This window comes from Thalassophryne amazonica, chromosome 7 (genome assembly GCF_902500255.1).
Source record: "Thalassophryne amazonica chromosome 7, fThaAma1.1, whole genome shotgun sequence".
In the NCBI taxonomy this organism is placed as follows: domain Eukaryota; kingdom Metazoa; phylum Chordata; class Actinopteri; order Batrachoidiformes; family Batrachoididae; genus Thalassophryne; species Thalassophryne amazonica.
Window position 1 is genome coordinate 82,628,900 of NC_047109.1, and position 20,634 is coordinate 82,649,533.

A 20,634-nucleotide genomic window follows, 5' to 3' on the forward strand; every position below is an offset into this window, starting at 1 on the left:
TAATGCTGGCAAATTATACAGTATTTTTTGGCTTTCTGATCCCTGATTCTGTTTTTTCTCTCTGTTTAAGGTGCAGCTCCATCCAGAGATGGGAGTTGTATTTGTGTTGGCAATTCTCCTGTCCTGTGCGCCAATAGCATTTCTTGTATATTTATCCATGAATTGTTCTGTAATTTATGTTTGTAGCATGGCCCAAGCAGAGGGTCACCCCTTTGAGTCTGGTCTGCTTGAGGTTTCTTCCTCAGAGGGAATTTTTCCTTACCACTGTTGCTGTGGGGGTTGGTAAGGTTAGACCTTACCTGTGTGAAGCGCTTTGAGGCAACTCTGTTGTGTTTTGGCGCTATATAATTGAAAATAAATTGAAATTTAATTGAACAAGAATACAAATAAGTTAGCAGAATTGACACAATCATTTTAATAATTGATACACAGCTAGATGGCTTCTTCTCTGAACACAGGCAAACTTTTCTCTGTTGTTGGCAGCTGAAGCGCCTGAGTGCAGCGGTGGCGTTTGGAGGTGGAAAGAGTAACCTGCTCGAAGAAGGGTCGCTACCTCATGACCTGCTGGAGTCTCCGCAGAGCTGCGTGGTCGATATCACAACCGGCAGCTCCCAGGCTCTTCTTTCTTCCTCTGTCACAGAGTGGGCGAACTCTGTGAAGAGCATTACTCAAAGGTGTGAATGAACTTCAAGAGGTAGAATTTGCAGTTTAAGTGACCATTAGGAATTGTTCAGTCTTTTGAGCCGAGTTCCTCCTTCCTCACTGACACAGAAAAGGTCTTCGAGTTATCGCAGAGTCTGAAATCGGATTGGCTGCCATCTACGCTTCCTGTGACAAGTACTGCAATCCTTCCAGTCCAATAACAGAATCAGGTGGGTGAGAGAACACAGGCAGCTGTCCGACAGAGTGTGATGAGCGTGTGAAGTTTTGTAAATTAATTTTATAGTTGATAGACAGAATAATCGATCGTGATACGTCACTGTAAGAACCACAGTGGTAGTTTGTTTAATGTTTGAGGCCAATACATACAGTTAGTATGCATGTTCCTGCCAACCACTTTGCAAAGCATAAAACTGGAGGGATGGACTTCACATCTACTTAACCTAACATCCCAGAGTTTCATTGGGTCCAGCGATACTATTCAGCTTGGAAGAGTGTTTTGGGAACAATCCTGTGTTTGTGGTATATAATGTGTGTCCATTCTGATAACTCTAAGCTGTTGCTTTTATAGCAAGGTCGTTTTCCCAGTTCAGCTTGATATGGGTACAAACACAATTTCTACACCCCTCGCCCAAACAAACAATTTTGCTTTTTTTTTTTTTTTGTGCCTTCTGTTTTTGGTGATATAATACTAGTTTACATCACTTTAATGCAGTGAGGTGTCACTGAGTCCTCAAGTAGTTGGATTAGGGTCTAGAAACTTGTGGCATTTCTGTATGTAATGTCAGGCTGCATGTAATGGTTATTTTTGTAATCAGTTAATCTATTGAATATTTTTTATTTAATCGATTCATCTTTAATCTTTTTATTGGTCTATCGATTATTTTCTGATTAGAAAATTATTCTTGTGTTAATTCACTAATAAATCATAACTTTAAATACTACCAATAATTTTGCATTCAAATATTTTGTCAGGAAATAATTTTTTTTTTTTGTAAATTTAAAAACAAAATCTCCAAAAATAAAGAATATAAAGTAAGGCAGTGATTGGGGTAGGTGTGGCATGTAAAAAACAAACAAACAAAACTTATACACAGAAAATTATCGCCTGTGACCTCAAGCACTCACTGGATCGGTTCACAGCCAAGTGTGAAGCTGCTGGGATGAGGCTCAGCACGTCTAAATCTGAGGCCATGGTTCTCAGCAGGAAATTGATGGATGGCCAACTCTGGGTAGGGAAAGAGGTCTTGCCCCAAGGGGAGGAGTTCAAGGACGTCAGGGTCTTTTTCACAAGTGAGGAGACAATGGAGCAGGAGGTTGGTCGGAATGTGGGCGCAGCAGGGATGGTATTGTATTTGCTTTACCATACGGTTGAGTTGAGGCAAAAGGCAAAGCTCTTGATCTACCGATCATTTGTTCCTACTCTCAACTATGGTCATGAGGGTTGGGTCATGACCGACAGAACTACATCGCGGGTAGAAGCGGCCGAAATGGGTTTCCTCAGGAGGGTGGCTGGTGTCTCTCTTATAGATAGGGTGAGAAGTTCAGTCATTCGTGAAGAGCTCAGAGTAGAGCCGCTGCTCCTTTGCATTGAGTGGAGCCAGCTGAGGTGGTTTGGGCATCTGGTAAGGATGCCTTCTTGGTGCCTCCCTAGGGAGGTGTTCCAGGCACGTCCATCTGGGAGGAGACCCCGGAGAAGACCCAGGATTACGTGGAGAGATTATGTCTCCACTCTGGCCTGGGAACGCCTTGGGATCCCCCAGTCAGAGGCGGACAATGTTGCCAGGGAAGTTTGGGGTCCTCTGCTGGAGCTGTTGCCCCGCGACCCGATCCCGGGTAAACAGTTTAAGATGAGTGATGATGAGTGGGTTCATACGGCTGCAATTTACAATTATAGTATTTTCACTATCAACTTATATTGATTATTTTATAGATTATCACCATATTTCATTTCCACGCAGCCGATCTCCTGTGTGTAAGTCTGATCCCATCAGATCTCAGAAGCTAAGCAGTGAGATATGGTTAGTACTTGGATGGGAGACCTATTTGGAACACCAGCGGCTGTGTGTGTTACGTATGTAACCACGCTTCTATGAATCCTGGATGACCGCCAGAAGGGGATGCTGAAAGCACTGAATGATCCCTTTGCGCATGCGCAGTTTGAGTAATAAAACCAAAATAGTCACACCTGTGACACCACAGATGACCAATCACAGTGTATATAAGCATACATCATCTGAGGCTCTGTTCCTACAGAATCTTCTCGCGCAACGCGGGGATTCCGAAAGACAGAGAATCTCTGGCGGTCATCTGGGATTCATAGAACCGTGATTACATATGTAACCTTCATTCCATTTCATCCCTCCTGACCGCCAGAGGGCAATACTGAAAGCACTGAATGACTAATACCAGCAATGTCACAAGGAATCCTGAGCACCTACCTCTCAGAGGAGACCCAGAGGACCCCGATAGGAGCACACGACCCAAAGGATGAAGGTCGGCCACATTGACATTGTAGAAACGAGTGAACGTACTCGGGGAAGCCCATGGTACCACTGCACAGATGGCATCCAACAACCCCTCTCATAGCTGCCCAGGAAGCAGAGACACTCCTGGTAGAGTGAGCCTTCATCCCGGCCGGCCGGGAACAACCCCCTGCACGATAGGCATGGCAGATGACATTAACGATCCAGTGAGAGAGACGTTGCTTAGATAAAGGAAAGCCCAACTTAGGACCCCCATGACACAAAAACAGCTGGTCAGAGCATCTCAGACTCTCAGTAGCTGCAATATACTCCTCCAGTACTCTTACTGGACACAACAACTCAGACCCATCCCCGGCCACAGACGACTGGGGTCGAAACCACGCCAGTCTCAATGGCTGGTTACTATGAGCACGGGACAACACCTTATGCAAAAATGCCGTGTTCGGCCACAGGGTAACATCAGCCCGATCGGGACCCCATCTGAGACATGAGGTGCTGACAGATAGAGCATGTAACTCACCCACTCTTTTAGCGGAGACGATGGCCAACAAATACGCAGTCTTACCCGAGAGCTACTTGAAGTCCGCCTCTGCCAAAGGCTCGAACGGAGGACGACAAAGAGCTTCGAGAACCAGGGTCAGATCCCAGGCTGGTGCACGTGGGGCAGCCGGTGGATGCAACCTACGAGCACCACGCAAGAAAAAGAGAAACTAGATGATGGCTTCCAGCTGAAAAACCATCCACTCTAGTATGGTAACATGAAATAGCTGCTACATATACCTTCAGTGTCGAGGGAGAATGGCCCTCATCAAGGACAGATTGGAGAAACTCCAGAATAGTAGAAACGGAACAGGTCACTGGATCCTCACTGCGGGCAGAACACCACTGACGATAGTCGCCACCTGTTGTCATATTGCTGCCGGGTAGAAGGTGCCCTAGCAGACAAAATGGTACGCCTGACAGGATCAGCGAGCCCAGTCAGTCTTGACCCCTGGCATCCAGCGGCCACACCCACAGGTACAGGCGTTGAGGATCGGGGTGCCATATTCGTCCCCCCAACTGAGAGAGAAGATCCCTCCTGGGTGGAAGACACCATGGTTTGCCTCAGCATAAACTCTGTAGCAATGGGAACCATGGACGTGCAGGCCAGGAAGGAGCCACCAGCAACAGTTTGTGGCCCTCCCTGAGAACCCTCTGTAGAGTGGGCCAAATCAACGGAAGAGGAGGAAAAGCGTACAGGAGCACTTTGGGCCACGGATGAGCAAACGCGTCCCGACTCAACGAGCCCAACACCCCGTAAGGGAAAACCACAGAGGACAATGAGTCGACACTTCTGTCACGAACAGATCCACCTCTGTGCGACCATAGAGGTCCCAGATCCTGCTCACCACATCGGCATGAAAATACCACTCCCCTGGAGCAGGCGCCTGACGAGAGAGTGCGTCTGCAGCTTGATTCTGCTCTCCCGGTAGATACTCCGCCCGCAGCGTGGACAGACGAGGAAAGGCCCATTCCAGCAGATCTCTGGAGACTTTTAGAAGCCGAGTCGATCTGGTGACTCTCTGATGGTCGACGTGGTAGACAACTGAGGTGTTGTCCAACCGTAACAGAATGTGTCGCCTCTCCAGGTGGGGAAGAAAGTGCCTCCGAGCTAGATGCACTGCCAGTAGCTCGAGCACATTGATCTGTCTTAAGCGATCCCGTCGGCTCCAGAGCACTTGAACTGCTCTGTGCTGCCAGACCGTGCCCCATCCCGTGGAACTGGCATCCATGGTGACCACCTCTCTGCAGTACACCACTAGCTCCATCGGTACGCCCCTGGACAAATAAGCCCTGTTCCTCCAGGGAGCCGGGGCCCGGAGGCACAACCATGTCACCGTGAGCATGCGATGTCTGTGCAGTCGGTGGTCCAGACGAAAGCTGTTGAGCCACCTCTGCACAGGGCGTAATGAAAGCAAGCCCAACGGCATGATGCAGGTGACTGATGTCAGTTTGCCAAGAAGTTGCAGGAAGGCGATGTATGGAAACCGCCTGCCTAGTTTGAACCGACTGACCAACTGGAGGATATAGTCTATCCTGTGGATGGATGGATGGATGAGCCTCCATGGAAGTTGAATCCAAGGCCACCCTGAGAAAAACAGTGGTCTGAGAAGGAGTAAGGCAACCCTTCTCCAGGTTGAGCTTGAGACCCAACTGGGACGCTTGAGGAAACAGCTGATGCATATCCCAAGATGCATGCACTTGAGATGGGGCGCACAGAAGCCAATCGTCGAGATATGGCAGAATCTGCATTCCGCATGCTTGCAGCGGGGCGAAAGCTGCCTTTACACATCGAGTAAACACCCTTGGAGAAAGGGAGAGGCCAGACAGGAGTACCCGAAACTGCCAATGACGACCTTGCTAAGCAAACCTCAGAAAGCAGCGGTCGTCTGCCGCAGTAGGTACATGAAAATAGGCATCGGTCAGATCTATTGATGTAAACCACTCTCCCCTTGCCACAGTTTGAAGGACCTCCGCCATGGTCAACATGTGAAATGGCAGCACCTTCAAATAACGATTGAGTCCCGGCATATCTAAAATGGGACGAAACCCGCCAGTCTTTTTTGGTATGAGGAAATTTGTTGAATAGTAGCCTCTGGGTTGCTGCAGAGGATCCACCTCCTCGATAGCACTCTTGGCCAAGAGGGCGGAGAGCTCCTGGTCTAGTGCTTTGGCTTTCACCGGGTCGGCAATCAAAGTCACCTTGACGCGGTCCGAGATGTGTAACCTGTAGCCATGGGTCAAAGTAGCCCACGGATCCACAGTGTGAGCAGCCCAGTAGTTGAGCTGCTGATGGGAAAACCATCTGACTGCCGGCCCGGTGGCCTCACCTCCACTCCCCACGACCCCTAGGGGCCCTGGCGGGTTGATGTTCACCATCCGAAGCTCAGGTCTGCCTGGTTGGGTGGCGGACTGGCTCACGAAAACCACCACCCAGCTTCCGCCGAGAGCCCCGCTGATAACCCTCAGATCGGTATCGAGGCGGGGGTGGCTGCACCTCATGGCCAACAGACGAACACCTCGAATGCTGCGGGGGCACAGGTCTGTTGAGGCCAGAGAGATGCCGCCTAGTCTGCTGTGCCTGGATCGTCCGCTCCAGTGCCTCCAGGGCAGCTGGGCCAAACAGCTCACCTGGCGCCACGGAACACCATGGAGGGTCCTCCAACATGCCTCAGTCAGGGTAGACTGCGCCAGCCAAACCTGCCGACGAGCCTGTACAAGGAAAGACATAATTTGGCCAAGCTCCCTTGACATTAGGGCAAAAGCCTGCAACGCAGTATCATTAAATCCTACCATACTTGCCGCAGCACCAGTATTCTGCAGAGATGCAGAAACTGCAAACAGAAGGTGCGCCAGGGGATTACCCAACCGGCCAGCACGTGCTCCGGCATTATAAGCCTTGCAAAGGAGGTTGTCTGTCACATGGCATCGAGCCTCACTGTGTAGATCCTCCTCAGGAGACACAATAAGCGAAGCTACTGGCGGGTCAACCCCTGGCATGCGGTCCAAACCGCCAACATGCGTGCAATCCCCTCAAATAGTCCATCGATGGGGGAATAGAAAAGGCAGTGGGAGCATGCCCACGTCTGAAAAAAGCGCTTCCAGGGGCAGCCTCCTCTGCCACTGGAATATCTAACTGCAGGAGATTTAAGGCCCTACGCGTAACATCCTGCACAGCGGCATTGCTCGACTGACTACACTTTGAGATGAGCTGAACGAACCCGTTTCAGAAGCAAGAGATGACCGAGTCTCTGCTTCCACCCCAAAATGAGAGGCTGAGGCGGCGAGAGACAACACATCCTCCTCCACCGCCAACTCAGGCATAGGTGGAGAAGCCCCCGTCTCAGGCAAGGGGAGCTTAAAGCTGCCGGGCTTAAAACAGTGACTTCATCTTAGCCAATTCTGCAGACAACTGCTCTACCCTTGTGGCAAAGCCTTGATCAGCTTTGATCCGCTTCTTTTTAGGAGGAGCCGCGGTAGCAGGGACCTCACTCCAACACTTTGAACACCTGGGTGCAGTCACCTGGAGCTGGTCGGCCTCTTGTTTAGGATACACCTGTGCCAGTCGAGCCACTCACAGCACGAGGCATGTAACTGCAGTTCATACAGGGATGTTCCGACAGCGCCTCTGTCAGGTGATCAGGCCTGAGATAAGCTGGGCACAGGTCATGACCCTCATCTGCTCGGAGTGCGAGCCCACAAGCAGCACAGCAGTGGGAGCCGTCCATAATCCCGACCACTCAACAGGCAAATCCACATGGCTAGCAGTCTTCAGAACATATACCAGCACCGGGAGAGGGGGCGTGAACGCTGCTTCACCAATAATAGGGAAACAGGAGACCAACTCCGTTAGCTGTGACAAAATGCAGGCCAAAAAAAAAAACTGTGATAGGGGCGCGCGCATGCCGCCATCACCAGAAGTAGCCAAAGACACACACACACACACACAAAAAAAGGCTAATACAGTCAGCTGTCAATGTAAACAGGCTCAAAACCGAGAGAGGTGGCACTCATGCTGCCGTCACCGGTAGTAGCAAAAACTAAACAACAAAAGGAGGCCAGCACCGTCAGCTGTAAACATAAATAGGCTCAAAACCGGGAGAAGGGGCGCTCACGCTGCCGTCACCGGAATTAGCAAAAACTAAACAAAAGGCTCAAAGGCTAACCCAGGTAGCTCGAAACAATATATGTATATTCGTATACACGCGCAGTACCGGGAGAGGGGGCGAACACGCTGCCATCACCGGTAATGGCGAATAAAAGAGACACTTACCGCAGTAACAGGAACCGTCGCAGCCCCAGGAGGGCGAAAAACGCTGCTCCTGCCAAAAGGAAAGGCAAATGGGCGTCCAGCGACAGCAAAACCACAATAAATATCCAGTACAAAATGGCGGACGCCAACAGTAGCGAACCGCGCGCGAGAAGAAAAAAGGAACAGCGCCTCGGATGACATATGCTTCTATACACTGTGATTGGTCATCCGTGGTGCCACAGGTGTGACTATTTTGCTATTATTACTCGAACTGCGCATGCGCAAAGGGATCATTCAGTGCTTTCAGCACCGCCCTCTGGCGGTCAGGAGGGATGAAATGGAACTGGAGTTGCATCAGGAAGGGCATCCGGCGTAAAGCTTGTGCCACCTACCAGTGTGGATCTGGCTATATCCGCTGTGGCGACCCCGACCACAAAACGGGAGCAGCCGAATGGACAACAACAACAACTATGTTTAATTTCCCATGAAATATCAGAAAGTGGTGAAAAATATTGATCAGTGTTTCACAAAGCTCAGGATAATGTCCTCAAATGTCTTTTGTCTGCAATCCAAAGATATTTAGTTTGTTGTAAAAGGGAAGAAAAGAAACCAAAAAAGATGTACATCTAAAACTGAAAACAGAATTTGGACATTTAAAAAAGTGTCAACTGAAAACAGAATTTGGACATTTAAAAAAGTGTCAAAGCAATTAATAAATCACCAAATAGTAGACAGTTAATTGAATAATTGGTGCAGCTTTAATATAATGTCTTCTGTATCAGATAAAATGTGTAAGGTTTACTCTTTTTCTAAAATGAGAAGTTTAGCTGCGTTTCTCTGATATAAATTACTCTGAGGTGTTGGTTCACCACAACAAGGAGTTCGAATTTGAGATTTTGAGCTTTGAAAAACTTTGTTTTGTCCGTACTAATATGACATACATATACACAGTAAATGATTATTCATAGAATTCTAAGACTGGCAGATTAATAATAATAGTGCATTTTAGTGGTGGTTTCTCTTTGAGATCATTTTGTTCTTGTACTAATAATTTCTAATGTTCTCCTAAATTTGGTCTCAGAATCTGTACAAGATGTGAAGCCCAAAATTCTAAGTGCTTCACTGTCCCAGAATGCAGCAGTGGATGAGACAGTGTTACCTACAACATCTCACAACATCACAGCATACGTGGTGAACACACAGCAATCACAAAGGTACAGAACCGCACGCAGCTTTCCTGTTAATCCTGTCTTAAATTTTCATTCTTCTGCACATTACAGAAAATCTGTTTTTCTTCTACTTTATCAGGACTGAGGTGCACAAGGTGACAGAGGTGACAACTGTAGCAGAGACTCCGGAAAAGAGTAACAACCAGAACACTGATCAGCTCAATGAGTCCAGGCGTGCAACCCAGACGATGACCACATCGTGCATTGTTGAAGAGACAGTGAATTCATCAGTTAACATCATGGAGAGGACAGACTCCCAGACGAAGAAACATGAGTCCAAACTGTCAGGTAGCTGCATGCACGTCTTTAGCTTTACTCTGTGTGAAATGTTCTTTTGCAGAGTGCTAAGTATAATCTACAGGAGTGAGACCAGGTGCGTTAGATGAATATGTCAGAAAGCTGCTGTAACATTGTTTTTTGTTTTGTGGTTTCAGGCCGGGGGAGTGATGATGCCAAGTCACGTGCCTCTCATCTCACAACTAATGGAGATGTGAAAACATTCACACACAGACAGGCTCCACAGGAACAAAAAAACTCTGCACAAGGCTCCCCACAGAAACAGTCATGTCTTACAGCTTTCTTTCAGCCAGTCAGCAAGAAGAGGTAAAATGATTTGTTTATTCAGGGTTCTTTTAACATGTTTTTGCTTGTTATGCTGTCGAAAAACGGTCTGCGTTTCACAAATTAGTCTACTAGTCTAGTCTCTACTATCAGAATCAGATTGCCTCACTTTCCCCAAGTGAACTTATTAATAAAACTCAAATTAATTCATCCAAGTGTATTTGCTTAATGTGGGTTTTACTTGAGAGGCAGTTTCACAAATTGCCCCCCCATCATGTTATAATGGTCCATTCAACATGAAGGCTACAGCTGCCTAACCTCACATCCTGATATTTATCACTAGTCAATGTGTGAGCTAAGCTGTTGTGTTTATTTATTTTAATGACCAGTAGTTGGTTAATAATATGATGTAATGAAACATTTTAAACCTCTCCAGGAACCATCACCTTATGGCCCAGTCACATGACACACAACGATTCCTAAACGAAGGGAAAAAAAGTAAAAATAAAAAGTCACAATTCGTTGAGAAAAGGTGGACAAAAGACCAAATAGCCTGTGAAGCAAGAGCGCAAAAGGGACGAAAGAGGAACTAAACGAGACTGAAGCTAATGTTGATCTTGGTGCTTTAAGTCTGCATCTCTGAGATCCAGGACTCGGCGCTGGGATGGCACTCATAGCGCCTGAGTCCTGGAGAAACTGCAGACAGAAGCTGTGGAAATCTGTGTGTACGTCGGTGGACCCACCTGCTCTGGTTCCTCGTCCAGAACAAAAGAGGGATCATCTCCTCCATCATCAGACCCCACACTGTCTGACGACGTGCTGCGTGCTCCATCTTGTTCCAATTTTAAAAAAAACAACAAAAAACTGTATTACAGTACAACAGTACTACGCCATATATATTGATTTATATCAGAAAACCGTCAAAAGGGGGAATAAATATAAGTGTAAAGTTGATTGAATATATCAGAGCAGTAAATTGATCAGTCTGTGTGAACACTAGGGGTGTCGGAAAAAATCGATTCATGTCCACATCGCAATTCTTATTTATTACGATTCTGAATCGATCCAAAATGTCCAAGAATCGATTTTTAAAAAGCATTTTTTTAAACATTTTCTTGCTTACTTGTTGCGCGTACTGTTTGTCAGGCAACGGCTTCTATACTGCATCGTCCCCGCGAGGGGAGGGTCTGGCGTGCTTCAAACATTCAAAATGTTTGGGCGCATTTTGGATTTTATTATTTGCTGCGTAAGAAGGAGCTTGACATTACTTATGCAGTGTGCAAAATCTGCAAAATGAAAGTCAAGTACTTCGGAAACACTTCAAATCCGCAAACCCACATGCTACGCTATCACCCGGAGCTAAAAGAGGGGAGCAGCGGTATCTGCCGATGACTGACCAGTGCTTCGCTAAACTGCCATCCAACTCTGAACGAGCAAAGCAGATAAGTAAATTTACATCTAGAATCACTTGATTAACCCTGTAAAGCTGCATTTTCTTAAACATAAACATTTTTAAGTAATTATTTCTCAGAGCTCTTTGAATCGAAAATCGATTCTGAATCGAATCGTCACCCCAAGAATCGGAATCGAATTGAATCGTGAGTTGTTAAATGATTCAAATCCCTAGTGAACACGCATTGACTCCCCATGTGCGGTTATTTACACCAGCTATAGCTGATCCACAACGTAAATTCTGCCTTCCAGAACAGCTCTTTATATAATCATCTCAGTCATCTACCTGTTGCTACATGTACATAAACACAGACGAATTGAGGTTTTCATTGCCCTTTGTTCAAATTTTTTTACACTTTTTTTTACACTTCTGACGAAGCGACCGTTGCAGGAATGAAGCTGAGCGAAGGTTAAATGATGCCAGTGAAAGTCCAGATTTCTTATTTCGTTTGGGCTTCGTTGCCCTCCGTTAAGTGCCTTGTGACTGGGCCATTATCATGGTGGAGATGTTTGTGTGCCTCTATGAACCTGAGAGCTGTGTTGGCTGGAGCCTCCGTGCTCCTGGTAAATTGGTCTCAGGCGAGTGGCCAGACTAAGAATGGTTTACAACAGGAGTGCCCAAGTTCGTTCCTCGAGATCTATCTTCCTGACACTCTTAGTTGTCTCCCTGCTCCAACACACCTGAATCCAATGTAAGGCTCATTAAAAGCCTGCTAGCGAGTCTTTCATTGGATTCAGGTGTGTTGGAGCAGAGAGACAACTAAGAGTGTCAGGAAGGTAGATCTCGAGGACCGAACTTGGGCACCCCTGGTTTACAGTGACACCATGAAAAAACAAGGAAGAGGAAACGTGACCCAGCCTGGAGGAAGTCTGGGGCCCCCGTCTGGAGCCAGGCCTGGATGGAGGGCCTGTCAGTGAGCGCCTGGTGGCTGGGATTGCCACGGAGTCCGGTTGGAAACAGCCCAAAAAGGCAATGTGGACTTTCCATCTATGCCCCTGTGGGCTCACCACCCACAGAGGCAACTGCTGGGGTCAGATGTACTCTCCCATGGGTGGCAGTGAAAGTCGAGGGCCTTGATGGGCCAGATCTGGGGGCGTGAAACATCATCTCGCTGTGGGGGAAGGAGCTGGAGCTTGTGCAGGAGGATGTGGAGTGCTACCAGTTAGATCTGGTGGGCCTCGGCTCTGGTACCACTCTCCTTGATAGGTGTTGGACCTTATTCTTCTCTGGAGTTGCCCTGACTGTTGTTAGTGTGTATGTGCCAAATAGCAATTAAGAGTATTTGGCCTTTTTGGAGTCCCTGGAAGGACACCTGTATGGGGCTCCAGTGGGGGACTCCATTGTGCTGGGGGACTTCAATGCACACGTGGGCAATAACAGAGACACCTGGACAGGTGTGATTGGAAGGAACGGCCTCCCTGATCTAAACCAGAGTGGCCGTTTGTTATTGGACTTCTGTGCTAGTCATGGGCTGTCCATAACGCACACCATTTTTGAACATAAGGATGCTCATAAGTGTACACAGAGCACAAGATTGGCCAGAGAATCAGCACAACAGGGACGGCATTGCATTCGCTGTACCTTACTATTGTGATGAAAAGAGAGCTGAGCCAAAAGGTGAAGCTCTCGATCTACTGGTCAACCTTCATTCCTACTCTCACCTATGGTCATGAGGATGACATGTCTTGGTCAACCAAGGAACAGACATTTGGCCTGGAGGCCTGTTTAACCAACAAATCATATTGATTCTCCAGCCAGTCTCATGCTCCGTTGTCCCCTCACTCGTGAGCCAGGCCCCAAGATACTTGAACGCCTACCCGGAATACGCAATCCATCGGTTTCCTGCCGAGAACCATGGTGTCAGATTTAGAGGTGCTGTTCCTCATCCCGTCCGCTTCACACTCAGCTGCGAACCGATCCAGTGAGTGTTGGAGGTCACAGGCCGATGAAGCCAACAGGACCACATCATCTGCAAAAAGCAGTGATGAGACCCTCAGCCTCCCAAACTGAAAACCCTCCAGCCCTGGCGGAGGCCAACCCCCACCGGAAATGAGTCCGACTTACTGCCGAGCACCCGAACACAGCTCTCACTTTGTGAGTACAGAGATTGAATGGCCCTGAGAAGGGACCCCCTCACGCCATACTCCCGCAGCATCTCCCACAATATCTCCCAGGATACCCGATCACCTTCTCCAAGTCCACAAAACACATGTAGACTAGATGGGCATACTCCCAGGCACTCTCCAGGATCCTTGTGAGAGTGTATTACAACTAGTTGTCCCAGTGATCAAACATTTTGTGAGTGTGTTATGACTAGTCGTAACGCACTCACAAAATGTCAAATGATTTGTCAGTTTATTTAACATAGCTAAGTTACCACACCTTATGTCTTTCTGGGTCTTTGCTGCTGCATGATTGTGCATTTCTAAAATGAGACATTTATAAAAGACATGATACAAAGAGAGTTTCATAAAAAAACAAAAAACAAAAAAAAAAAACAGTGTGACTGGTCAGCCTAGTTGGTGAGTCAGTGCTGATAACTAACCTAAAGCTGTGCAATTGGATAATTGGTTATTGCTACTGAAAGATATATTCATGTATTTATTTTATTGTCATTAATTAAATGTGGCCCCTCCCCCCCATCCTGTCATTAAGGTCTTTGGAAGATGAGCTTGCTGCTGTTACATCAGAACCAAAACGAGGCCTGCTGGCATCTTCGATCGCCAAACAATCAACAAAATCTTCAGCCACCTTTGATGAAGCACCATCACAGCCAAGCACAGTCCCTGCAACCACATCCCAGAATCCACTGGGTTCAGGAGCTGATCTCTTCATGAGAAAATCTGACAGTGTCTCCAAGGAAGAGTCAAGAGGGAAAAAAAGAAAACAGGTGGAAGCAGAGATAACCATGAAAGAACTGGAATCCATTATGTCTGAGGATATGGACTGTTTTGATGAGCAGATGCCAGACAGTCAGCATGTAAACACACCAGCACATGGCTCAACTAATCAGACACGCACCTTAAATACTGAGGATTCTACATCTGTATCAAAGAGGCAAAGAGTGTTCCTACAAGAAAATGTCAAAACCAACCAAAAATCCAGTGGGGACCTGGAAGAAAATGCAAACTCGAGTACACACCACAGCCATAAATTTGAAGCGCGCCCAACAGATCAGAAAGTACCTAATCATGAGTCTCGCAAAGCACTGGATGATGTGCCAGCTGCCAACACACATCAGGAGATGCAGATTTGTAAAGAAGATGAGGCGCCCTTCATTAAGGTAAGTTGAGAGGAGTTATCGGAACAATCTCACAGAACCAATTTTTTTTTTTTTTTTTAATAAATCAAAACACAACAAGTAGCCTGTGAGCGACTTACGAGCAGTGCCATGCTTAGCTGATATGCCAAAGTTATTGAAGACCCTCAACTTTAACAAGATTCCCAGTACCTGCACTGGCCACACAGCCCCACAGCATGATGGAACCACCTCCAAATTTTACTGTAGGTAGCAAGTGTTTTTCTTGGAATGCTGTGTTCTTTTTCAGCCATGCATACCGCCCCTTGTTATGTCTAAATAACTGTTTTAGTTTCATCAGTCCACAGTACCTTATTCCATAATGAAGCTGGCTTGTCCAAATGTGCTTTAGCATACCTCAAGTGACTCCATTTGTGGCGTGTACGCAGAAAAGGCTTCCTCTGCATTACTCTCTCACCCAGCATCTCCTTGTGCAAAGTGCGCTGTATAGTTGAACGATGCTCAGAGACACTATCTGCAGCAAGATCATGTTGTAGGTCTTTGGAGCAGGTCTGTGGGTTGGCTATGACTGTTCTCACCATCCTTCACTTCAGCTTATCCGAGATTTTTCTTGGCATGCCACTTCGGGCCTTAACTAGTACTGTGCCTGCGGTCTTCCATTTCATCACTATGTTCCTCACAGTGGAAACTGACAGCTGAAATCTCTGAGATAGCTTTTTGTATCCTTCCCCTAAACCATGATGTTGAACAGTCTTTGTTTTCAGGTCATTTGAGAGTTGTTTAGAGGGTCCCATGTTGCCACTCATTAGAAGAGATGCAAAGAGGGGAAACATTTGCAAAAGGCCACCTTAAATACCCTTTCTCATGATTGGATTCACCTGTGTAAGGAGGTCAAGGGTCAATGAGCTTACCAAACCAATTTTGTGTTTCAGTAATTAGTGCTAAATATATTCAAATCAATAAAATAACAAGGGTGCCCAAATTTATGCACCTGCCTAATTTTGCTTAAATAATTATTGCACACTTTCTGTAAATCCTAGAAACTTCATTTCACTTCTCAAATATCAGTGTGTTCGTCTGCTATATGATATATTTAACTGTGTGTGTGTGTGTGTGTGTGTGTGTGTGTGTGTGTGTGTGTGTGTGTGTGTGTGTGTGTGTGTGTGTGTGTGTGTTATATTTTAGCTTATGAAAAGCCATTTCTAACAGGACTTTTATCTTGAAATTTATTTCCAAAGTAAAAATTTGTGGAATTGGAAACTAGTGTTGGTGGAGATTTGCACTCTGAGCACAGTGCTCTAGTTGCTCATTTTTACACTTACCGTCATACTTTTTTTATCCCTGTAGGATTCTGAGCTGCTTGAAGCAGACATTTGGCAGTCTAAAGAAGTGACTGAGACCACTGTGAAACCTGTTACAGGCAAACAGGAGACTACAGTAAGTTTGTTCTCTCTCCTTCTGTGTCTGCCTCTTTCTCACTCCTCTTCAAATATGAGTGATTATTTGCATTTGAGAATATTTCCTACAGGATCTGTTTAAAAAAAAAAAAGACGATATAAACTTGTGAAAATGATTGTGTTGTCTAAATCACTGTGGTTGTTGTGGTGAGCTTTGTCACATAATTTGATCACTGCCCCTTCTACACAAATGATTTAGCAGAATAACATTGGTTTTCTTCTACCTCTGCATTAGACAAGAGTCCAGTTTCTTTTGGTATGTGTTGCAGGAATGTTCGATGGAAGGAGGCCTTCCTAAAAACGTGGTGTTGGTCGAGTTTAGATCTCTTACTGTCACAGCGCCTTCCAAAGCCAGACCACAGCAGACGCAGAGCAGCGGCTTCTCAAAGAACTTCAAATGCTTCCGCAAGGTCAGGAGAACTACTTTACACATCAGAAATGCACAAGTGTCTCATCTGAAATTTAGAAATGAAGTGAAATAATAAATGTGTAATCGTGAGTCACGAGTGGCGCTACATTCCTGACAGATAACTCTGCTGTACTGTCCCATTGGTCCAGCTACTTTGACAGTTGCAGAAGTCTGGTACCTGCCTGAAGTTTGGACATCTGTGGGGCAATGATTGTTGTGAGCGATGGTTCAGTTACATGCAAACCACTGAATGTTAGTAAGATCGCATAGGTGGTGAAACATCTAAGGGCAGGCAATGCTTCAGGGATCTGTGGCATTAGGGCCAATCACCTGACACTGCTTGGAATTTTTGCTTCCATTTGAGAGACTGGTATAATCCCAGCAGAGAAGAAAAAACTTATTGCTGTCTGGAAAGGACAGGGTGATCACCTGGATTAGAGCAACTATAGCTGCATTACAGTGGTCTGTGTGCCAGGTTAGGTATTTATGAGTTGTTCCTGACAGGATTCGGTGCCAGCTGCTTGTACTCAATGACTGGAGAAGGCCAGTTTCATATCCACAAAGTCAACTCTCAACAGCATCCTAGCTCATTGAACAAGTATGATATCAGCACAGCATCTTTGTAGCCTTCAGCCGGGTCCATAAGTATGTGAAAATTGACACAATTTTTGTAATTGTTTTCCCCCTCTCTCTGGGGATGGGCACATAAACATTTTAAAGTCACTGAACATGTCTTGAACATGACTTACATCAGTCACTAAGAAATGCAAATGATATGGAACTCTATGGTAAATCTGTCTGGAGTAGTCACTGTGCATGAAGGAGACAAGTTAGGGAAGCCAACAGGAAAACTCGTGGCTACTCTGAAGGAGTTACAGGCTTCTGTGACTGTGATTAGAGAATCTGCATAGTCAGGGGCGTAGAACCAAATTCATGGGCCCTAGGTACTAGCCATATTGAAGACACCCCCCCCCCCCCCCCCCGTTATGTTCTTTCTTTTATTAACGCAAACACCAAATTTCTAATGCGTAGTCAAACCAGGTCTAAATTATGTATACCTTAGATCACACCTTGGAGTCGGAACCCTTTTTAAAGTTGGGGGTGCAATATTGAGTTGGGGGGTCTGGGGGACCAAATTGCACCATTTTCTAGAAAAATGGTGCAATTTGTTGCATTCCTGTCTGTTAAAATGCACAGGAATGCACCAAATTGCACCATTCCCATCTGTTAAAATGCACAGGAATGCACCAAATTGCCCCATTTTTTCTAGAAAATGGGGCAATTTGGTCCCCAGACCCCCAAACTCAATATAGCAGCTTTCAAGCTCACCTCTCTTTTCAAAGAATTTGGTTAGCAGCTACTTTCCCTCATTTAGTTTTCTTTTCCTGTCCTTTTTTCTCTTCTTTTTTGAAATCCGGACTTTGATTTTTTAGGAAAGACATATTTTATTTCAGCCTAAACACTAGGGCTGCAACTAACGATTATTTAATCAGTTCATCGGTCGATTATTTTTTCGATGAATTGTTTTGGGTTTTTTTTTTTTTACTTACATGTGAGTTTTGCCATTATTTCTTTAAGTGAGTTATCATTAAAAGGCTTTTGTCACACAGCATCAACGTTTGACCTTGTAACAAAGTTATGTTCTCGTCAAAAACATACCTGGAGTAGTGTTTTGTTTTATTTTGCACATACATACATCACCGACACACCACAAAGAGATTTCCATCAGGTTTAGATGCCTATAGCAACTATCTCAACCGCTGACGACATATTACAGCAAGAGTCCACAAAAGTATTTTAAAGGCCTGATGAAAGTGTAATATGTTATATTTAATAAGATATTTTCATGAAAAAAGACACAAATGTGCAGTTTACTGCCTTTTATTTTTTTCTTGTGTAAAAACACAGCTTAGATGTGGTTTGACCGAAACAAATTGTCATTAAACTAAAATAAAACAGGGATAAAGTAGAGGTTCAAGAGTCACTAGGTGTTCATAGGAAATAGTTATTTCTATATTTATTTATGTTCATTGTTAGTTGGTTTAATCTTTTCTGTTTTGTTTTATCAGATTCTTTTTGTCTGTTTCTCTGAAACTGTATTGTGCCATTATTAGTTAATATTACTATTATTGTTGTTTCTGTTATTATATTGATATATAAATAAAAATAAATGAATAAAATATTACAATTTGTTTTGACTCTTTTACGACAACAAACGCTGAGCCATGAATTATTATACAGAAAACAAATGTGCTGACAGCTGCAACAGCTTAATGCTAACTTCAACTTTGAAAACGCCATAGACATGCTAACGTGTTAGCATCTGTCCCGTTTTGTAAGTTATAAAATACATCTGTCAACTGTTTCAGAAGACCATAAAAGGTCAGATTAACATAAAAAGGTAAATATTACTCACAGACATATGCTCTTTGGGATTTTAGTGGGGAAAAATTAAGATTAAGCGAAATAAAACACTGAATCAACAAAGCACCAGATCGAATCACTGCTTTGATTGGTTCAAGGTTCAAAGCAAAGCCGCGCTGCAGAAGCAGTTGATTTATATGGAAGAAATGAAACATTTGCTGTAAAACAAAGTTATTTAACAACTAATTGATGACTAAATTAGTTGACAACTATTTTAATAATCGATTAAATCGATTCGTTGTTTCAGCACTACTAAACACCTCCTCTTTCTGTGAGATCCCGTTTGGGATGTGTGTGTGTATGTGTCAGTGTGCCACCTGTGCGCCTGAACTAAACCATTGTACAACTGTGCAGGGGTGGAAGGGCCCTCAGAGATCTTTCAATATTACAACCCCAGGCCAAAATTATGGAATCACCGGCCTCGGAGGATGTTCATTCAGTTGTTTAATTTTGTAGAAAAAAGCAGATCACAGACATGACACAAAACTAAAGTCATTTCAGATGGCAACTTTCTGGCTTTAAGAAACACTATAAGAAATCAGGAAAAAAAATTGTGGCAGTCAGTAACGGTTACTTTTTTAGACCAAGCAGAGGGGAAAAAATATGGACTCACTCAATTCTGAGGAAAAAATTATGGAATCATGAAAAACAAAAGAACGCTCCAACACATCACTAGTATTTTGTTGCACCACCTCTGGCTTTTATAACAGCTTGCAGTCTCTGAGGCATGGACTTAATGAGTGACAAATAGTACTCTTCATCAATCTGGCTCCAACTTTCTCTGATTGCTGTTGCCAGATCAGCTTTGCAGGTTGGAGCCTTGTCATGGACCATTTTCTTCAACTTCCACCAAAGATTTTCAATTGGATTAAGATCTGGACTATTTGCAGGCCATGACATTGACCCTATGTGTCTTCTTGCAAGGAATGTTTTCACAGTTTTTGCTCTATGGCAAGATGCATTATCATCTTGAAAAATGATTTCTTCATCCCCAAACATCCTTTCAATTGATGGGATAAGAAAAGTGTCCAAAATATCAACGTAAACTTGTGCATTTATTGATGATGTAATGACAGCCATCTCCCCAGTGCCTTTACCTGACATGCAGCCCCATATCATCAATGACTGTGGAAATTTACATGTTCTCTTCAGGCAGTCATCTTTATAAATCTCATTGGAACGGCACCAAACAAAAGTTCCAGCATCATCACCTTTCCCAATGCAGATTTGAGATTCATCACTGAATATGACTTTCATCCAGTCATCCACAGTCCACGATTGCTTTTCCTTAGCCCATTGTAACCTTGTTTTTTTCTGTTTAGGTGTTAATGATGGTTTTCGTTTAGCTTTTCTGTATGTAAATCCCATTTCCTTTAGGCGGTTTCTTACAGTTCGGTCACAGACGTTGACTCCAGTTTCCTCCCATTCGTTCCTCATTTGTTTTGTTGTGCATTTTTGAGACATATTGCTTTAAGTTTTCTATCTTGACGCTTTGATGTCTTCCTTGGTCTACCAGTATGTTTGCCTTTAACAACCTTCCCATGTTGTTTGTATTTGGTCCAGAGTTTACACACAGCTGACTGTGAACAACCAACATCTTTTGCAACATTGCGTGATGATTTACCCTCTTTTAAGAGTTTGATAATCCTCTCCTTTGTTTCAATTGACATCTCTCGTGTTGGAGCCATGATTCATGTCAGTCCACTTGGTGCAACAGCTCTCCAAGGTGTGATCACTCCTTTTTAGATGCAGACTAACGAGCAGATCTGATTTGATGCAGGTGTTAGTTTTGGGGATGAAAATTTACAGGGTGATTCCATAATTTATTCCTGAGAATTGAGTGAGTCCATATTTTTTTCCCTCTGCTTGGTCTAAAAAAGTAACCATTACTGACTGCCACAATT

At 44.9% G+C, this 20,634-nt stretch overlaps 1 protein-coding gene across 1 annotated transcript in view; it reads left to right on the forward strand.

Moving 5' to 3' along the window:
- nbn (nibrin) overlaps positions 1–20,634 on the forward strand; it is a 48,938-nt gene that overhangs the window by 26,111 nt on the left and 2,193 nt on the right. Inside the window, exons 7-14 of the mRNA XM_034174812.1 lie at positions 484–674; positions 772–872; positions 9,020–9,152; positions 9,247–9,455; positions 9,602–9,770; positions 13,837–14,464; positions 15,788–15,877; positions 16,167–16,307. Coding sequence (XP_034030703.1) covers positions 484–674; positions 772–872; positions 9,020–9,152; positions 9,247–9,455; positions 9,602–9,770; positions 13,837–14,464; positions 15,788–15,877; positions 16,167–16,307 — 1,662 coding nt within the window. The remainder of the gene's footprint in view (positions 1–483; positions 675–771; positions 873–9,019; positions 9,153–9,246; positions 9,456–9,601; positions 9,771–13,836; positions 14,465–15,787; positions 15,878–16,166; positions 16,308–20,634) is intronic.